The following is a 6,358-nucleotide window of genomic DNA, read 5'->3' on the forward strand; positions in this document are numbered from 1 at the left end:
CCTTCCTACTCCTCCATGTTGGTATCCTCCACCTATTCACAGCTATCATTTCTTAACCGGTGTGTAACCAAGGGCAATGTAGCTCTGAATGAGCAGTGATAATTGATCTCCTCATCCAAGTCACAGCAGCATGCTTAAAATGTCTAACTATGTTGGCAGCTTCTTTGAGCAACAACTTTTCCCCCTCAAAATTCACTCCCACTGCCAGTCCATCAGCCGTGGGCCTCTATACAAACCCTTACACTTCTCATGAAAGGAGATATTATACTGACCTGTCACTTCCAGTTCAATGGCCACCTGATCATGCCATTTTCCTGCCATTACACTGCAAATGTATTTCCCTTTGTCAGGAATCTGGACGTTCTTCAGTTTTAGGGAGAAGTTGCCTGTGCTCCACTGGCTGAGGAAGAGCTCTGTGCCTCCTTCCCAGCTTCTCTCCTCTAGCCAGCTATCTTTGACTGCTTCATCATAGGAAATCTCCTTCAATGTCCTGAAATGTCGTAGAGCAATCCACTGAACCTTGATGCTCCTAGGAAAAACGGTGAGTGACAACTGGCAAGGCAGAATGACATCTTCCCCAATGAAGCCAATGATTGGGTTGTTTGGAGGGAGGATGTGGAACTGACCTGTTTGAAGACAGCAACATTTAGAGGAACTGTTCAAGGAGACTGGAGAGGGCATCCAAGTCCCTCAGGCAGGGGAAAGGAGCTTCTTCTACAAATGTCCTCCAAAAGCTGGAGGTTTCTGGGCTGCGGCCCTTAGAGGTGTTTGAGTGTGACAATATAGAGACAATGAGTGTATTCAAAAAACAAACACAAGGCATATCCATACCATGCAGTGGAGTGAAGTGCAGAAACACTGAGGCTGATCCACTGAGCTATGCAGTGAGACAAGGCTGATCAGACCAAAAACACTTCAGTAGTGAGTAGCAGGTGAACACAACAATGGCATGTAAATCTACTCTGCCTTTGTGAATGCCTTGTAGGCACTGAGTAGCTGAAGATGTTCATGTTCCAGACCAGTACAAAATCATGTCTCTTTTCTATCTGTTCTGCTCCCAGTGGTTCTGGTGATGTTTGTCTTTTGTCTGGTCCTTCAAGAGTCCCATACTCAGGCAAGACACGGTTCACATGAACTCAAAAAATATCTCACTGACCTGTCACATCCAGCTCCACCACAGTCTCATCATGCCAGCTCTCAGAGTCCAGGCTGCAGATGTATTCGCCTTTGTCAGTGTACGTGAGGTTTTTCAGCACTAGAGACAAATTGCCATGATTTAATTCAACAGAAGAGAGCTCTGTTCGGCCCTTATACCTCTCACCTCTCATTTCTGACTTGGTTCTCCCATTACAGAAAACCTCGTGGATTAATTCTGAAGAGTGAAGCAACTTCCACTGCACTACAAATTTTCCTGTAAAATTAGTAAAAAACAGGCAGGGCAAGAGAATATCTCTTCCAATTACTCCAATAACAGGAGATGTCAAAGGCAAGCTTCTGTATGGAGCTGTCAAGACAGAGAGAAAATGTTTTTATATGCTTAGGAGATCAGGATTCAGTAGAAAGACAGAGATAAGCACTTCTATAGAGCATGTCAAGTTCAGTGTCATAGTCTTCAGCCCCTGAACAAGTCTGCATCACATAAAACACCTGAAGTGGCCTTAGAAGTAGACCTTTATCTGTAGGCAACCAAAATTACTCCCAGGTGTGCTCTGAACAGCCCTTGAGGCTCAACTGTCTGTATCAACCAGATTTCTGCCAGCTACCATGGAAGCCTGGGCACTGCTTAAATTGAGATGTAGTAACTGTAACCAAATCTCACCCTCGTTCAGGAGAAGAGAAATCCTTCTTTGTCTCCACTGATTTTATTGGTTACATCTCCACTGGTCATAGAATGTAAAATTGTAGTTAAAAGTCAGATGAATACTCCACTGGACAGCTCACTTCGATGCTGATGTCCAGAAACCCTATCTGGCTTTGCCCTTCCCTGGGAACAAATTAATCTTTGTGTATTCTTTTCCACATGCACTTCTAAGAAGGAGATACAAGCAGTTGGAGATAATGTGCCCGAACTTCCTGCCTATAATAATTTTTTATCATATTTTTTGATTGATTTTCAAACTCTGGTTGTATTTCATATGGGCAGTCAACTTACTGTCTGAACTAATGTTCCAGTCAACCCATTTTCCCATCCGTGTAGGAATGGAAAGAGGCATCTTGAATGATAACTTTTTTTTTCCTGGCATTCACCTTATCATGGCATGGAGAGACTACTTTCATCTCACCTACAAACAATGATACCCAGGCACTGACCTGTCACATCCAGTTCCACGTAGGTTTCCCTATGCCAATTGGAATAGGAGACCTTGCAGATGTATTTCCCTTTGTCAAAGACTTGGATGTTCCTAAGCTTCAAGGAGAGGTTTCCCCTCCTCACCTGGGATGTGAAAAATGCAGTTCGACCCTCATAGCTCTTTCCTTGCCTTTCCACCTCACTTTTTCCATCAAAGGAGATAACTTCTATTCTATTCATGGCTCTAAGAAGGATCCATTGCACAGTGAGGCTGACAGGGATGCTAGGGGCAGACATGTAGCAAGGCAGGATGGCATCTTCTCCAACAGCCTGGATAACATTGTCAGGAGAATGGACTGTAAACTGACCTGAGAAAAACAGATGCACACATATTATGAGTTATTGCTAATTCTGTGTGGAAATTTGCTTAGAAAGAAGCATTTTTCAACAAAGCTTCCACTATTTCTGCCACAAACACCTTAGACCAGGGGTTAGAGGTTGTTCTTTGTGATATATCCAGTGGCACAGAAACTTTTCACCATGCAGATGCACACACTTAAGTGATATTTAACTTCAAATTCAGACACCTGAGCTTGGGTCTCTGCAGGGGGATGCACATGCACTGGGAACTAGAACAGATTTCCTAAGCTTTGGCACTTGGTATCACTGGAGTCATCCTAGTAGAACTACAAGATCCTCATGGACTAAAGGAGATTATATCAAGTCCATTTAAACAATGCAAGTACTTCAAGTGGCACATTTCACCTTATGGTAAGATTTCTAGAATATGGAATATAGCAGAATGTAGTATATGTCATCCATATAGACGAGTACCTCCACTACGAGGACTGACTGAGAGAGTTGGGGCTGTTCAGTCTAAAGAAGAGAAAGCTCCAGGGGGATCTCATCGTGGCTTTCCAGTTTCTGAAAGGGTCCTATAGGAAAGCTGGGAAGGCACTTTTTACAAGGGCAGGTAAAAATAGAACGAGGGGGAATGGTTTTAAACTGGAAGAGGCTAGATTTAGACTAGATATTAGGAAGAAATTCTGTACTGTGAGGGTGGTGAGACACTGGAACAGGTGGCCCAGGGAAGTTGTGGATGCCCTTTCCATGGAAGTGTTCAAGGCCAAGTTGGACAGGGCTTTGGGCAAGCTGGTCTGGTGGGAGGTGTCCCTCCCCATGGCAGGGGGGTTGGACTAGTTGATCTTTAAGGTCCCTTCCCACCCAAACCATTCTATGATTCTATGATTCTATGATTCTGTGATTCTATGATTAATCAATAAACTTACTTCTGAGCTTAATTAGGCAGGTAACTTCCTATACAATAAGCCATATTTTCCAGAGCTTGGAAGTTTACAATTTTTGCTGTCTGTATATATGTATATGTACGTACATAAATATTAAAAAAATCTTTGCAAATGACTTGTTTTTTATAACCCTATGGCATAAATTCTGCTTACCACTAGCTTTCTGAAGTCTGTGCAGAACAAGCAGGATATGTATCATTGCCTGCCACGTGATGAAGGAAGCCATCGCTCAGGAGTGGCAGAAGTTCAGACTCTCCAGACAATTGCACAACAGCCAGACTTCCCTAAATGAAAAGCAGGAGGTGAAAGCAGGAAGTTTAGATATTAGCTTAGCTTATTAGAAAGAGCATGAAGACTCTTCTGAGAAGAGTTATCTGAATTGTTACAACACCTGAGACCAGGAACAAGCTGTGTCTTTACTGGACCAGTCACTGTGTGTAACAGAGCTGACTTCCATTCAATGAACATTAATGCCACTTAAACGACCTAAATGCCATGGAATATGAACCCATCAGTGAATCTAATTTCTTGCAAGCAAATCGTGATGCTGTATATTCTTTCCCCTCAAGGGGAAAAATCTTTACATACATTTGCTTTTATCTAATGTTCATCAGGAAGACATAAAAATGAGGAGAGAAGGATGGCGGAAGCGTTTTGTTCAAAGTACAATGACATTAATGAGTGAGATGGTTTTACGGAACAGGATGTTTAGCAAAAAGCTCAGCTCTTTCAGGCATGAGTATGTCACACCCATTTCTAGGGTTTACTGAGCTTCACCACAAGTCTGATGTTCCATTTTAGAGAATTCATTTAAGAGTAGCAGACCAAGCATGTATGAGCTAAAGAAAATGAAATTATAAGGTCATTAATTTTTCAAATATGCATAAATACTTACATAACAGTGAAAAAAGAAACAGAGGAATGACTGTCACAGAGACCTTTGGTCTTACAAGTATTTAAATGTTATTTACAGCCTTCAAACTACACGACATCAGTGAAACAGAAAGAATAAAATAGAATATGTATTCATAATACCTACTTTTTTTCAAATTACTAGCAGATGGGAAAAAGAGAATTAAAAAAAACAAATCCCAAACAATTACTTCAGATGCCCTGAGTCTTTTGAACCAGAAAATTCTGTATTCTCCACTCAAAGATATAATGTCTTGCTGGTTTGTGGTTACCACATCAAACATGCAGAAAGAAAACAAGTTGGCCTCATGGCTACAAGCCAGCACAGTCTGGAGAATTTTAGTAGCTCAGGAACAGCAATGAAGTTTTCAGGCACTGACTGGGATCTGAAGAAATGAAACAACTTATGCTTGGTACATCCTTTCACAGGTTCTGCAAAGACCTAGGGTGGATTTCTCTGGTCTTGTTTTAGAAAAATGTGATGAATTGTATCATTTAAGCACTTTTTGTCCCTTTCCATTCACTGTAAAGAAAAGCAGAATTACTCTTATGTCTAAGAATAGAGAAGAAGAATCCTCCATCCCTGGTGGGCACTGGTGTCAGGAAACAACATGTGTTTTAGCTTCTATGCCGAGTTCTAGGAAGTCCAAAACCAGCTCTGATTCCCTGGTGATAACAAAAGGACAACTTCTTCAAACCCAAAAACTCCCCATGGGCATTGCAAAAACTTGCCAGAGGTTGTTCTCCATACCAGCTCTGCTGCTATAACAGCTTTCAAGGAGACAAAACATCTCTGCAGGTCACAGCTGGCTTAATATTTCTCTTCATGGTCTGTATTTTCCAACCATGCTGGTTTTCAAGCCTCACTTAAACTTAGGAATCTTCAGACAGGAAAGTTACATTAACAGCTTGTAGCACCAGATGGATTTGGCTATTTCTAGAGATTGATACTTAAACCTTAACATAATGGAGAAGCATTTTCACATCTTACTCTTGCATTATAGTGAACATTTTCCCTTTTCAAAAAATGAAGAATTAATTCTGTGAGTTATTGGTGGTTTTTTAGTGGGCAATATTATTAATGAAACAGGAGCAATTCAATTCAAAACAGTACGTTAAATAGGCATAATACCACCAGTGTTCCCAAGGAGCAAATGTGCATACCTATGACATTTGGACTTATAAAGCCAACAGTTAATATGAAACACACTCTCAACTAGAGGAAAACCTCGTTTTTTCACTTTTCTACCAAAGGCATGGTCTTTCAAGCGAAAGCAATATCTCTATTGCAATATCGCTATAAACTCAAAACAGTTTCAAGGCAACAGTGGTATAACAAAACAAAGGAAGGAAATTCTCCCTTGTTCTGTTTTAGATAAGGCAGACATATAAAATTATCATACTTACAGACAACAATTCTGTTCATATCTTGCTGAAAATATAATCATTTCAATTTCTTGAAATTGATTTCTTACCTGGACAGCAGGAAGGGAAACAGCCATCACAAGCTTTCCTTGGGCTCGGGAGAACTGGACTTTTGTACTGAGAAGCAGATTGACATTATTACTCTCTGATTCTTTTTCTTTCATACCTTGCACAGTCATAAAGTCATTAATTAACCAGAGACTTGCGTAAACACATATTAGCCAATAAAAGCGATACCTTTTTTGTCACAACCATGAGAGAGGGTTTTGTTCATCCCTGTTGAAATCTCAAGCTACAGGATAACACAGTTGCATTATTTCATATGATGGTCTTCCCTGGTACCTCAAGACATGGATTATTCACTGCATGAACATTTGGCTTCAACCGAACCAGACAATACCACGCTTTGCATGAAAGGCTTATT

The 6,358-nt window shown here is 40.9% G+C and overlaps 1 protein-coding gene across 1 annotated transcript; it reads right to left on the bottom strand.

The window, feature by feature from the left end:
• Window positions 1-272: 272 nt before the first annotated feature.
• Window positions 273-3,823, bottom strand: LOC104535943 (butyrophilin subfamily 3 member A3-like; the record flags this gene model as incomplete). The annotated part of the gene is made up of 4 exons (XM_010190936.1): window positions 3,751-3,823; window positions 2,311-2,658; window positions 1,157-1,255; window positions 273-626 (listed from the first exon to the last, which is right to left on the bottom strand). Coding segments are annotated over exons 1-4 (874 nt in total), but the record flags the coding sequence as incomplete, so codon positions are not given.
• Between the last annotated feature and the right edge of the window lie 2,535 nt (window positions 3,824-6,358).

Source organism: Mesitornis unicolor, unplaced genomic scaffold (assembly GCF_000695765.1).
Source record: "Mesitornis unicolor isolate BGI_N332 unplaced genomic scaffold, ASM69576v1 scaffold17568, whole genome shotgun sequence".
In the NCBI taxonomy this organism is placed as follows: Eukaryota; Metazoa; Chordata; class Aves; order Mesitornithiformes; family Mesitornithidae; genus Mesitornis; species Mesitornis unicolor.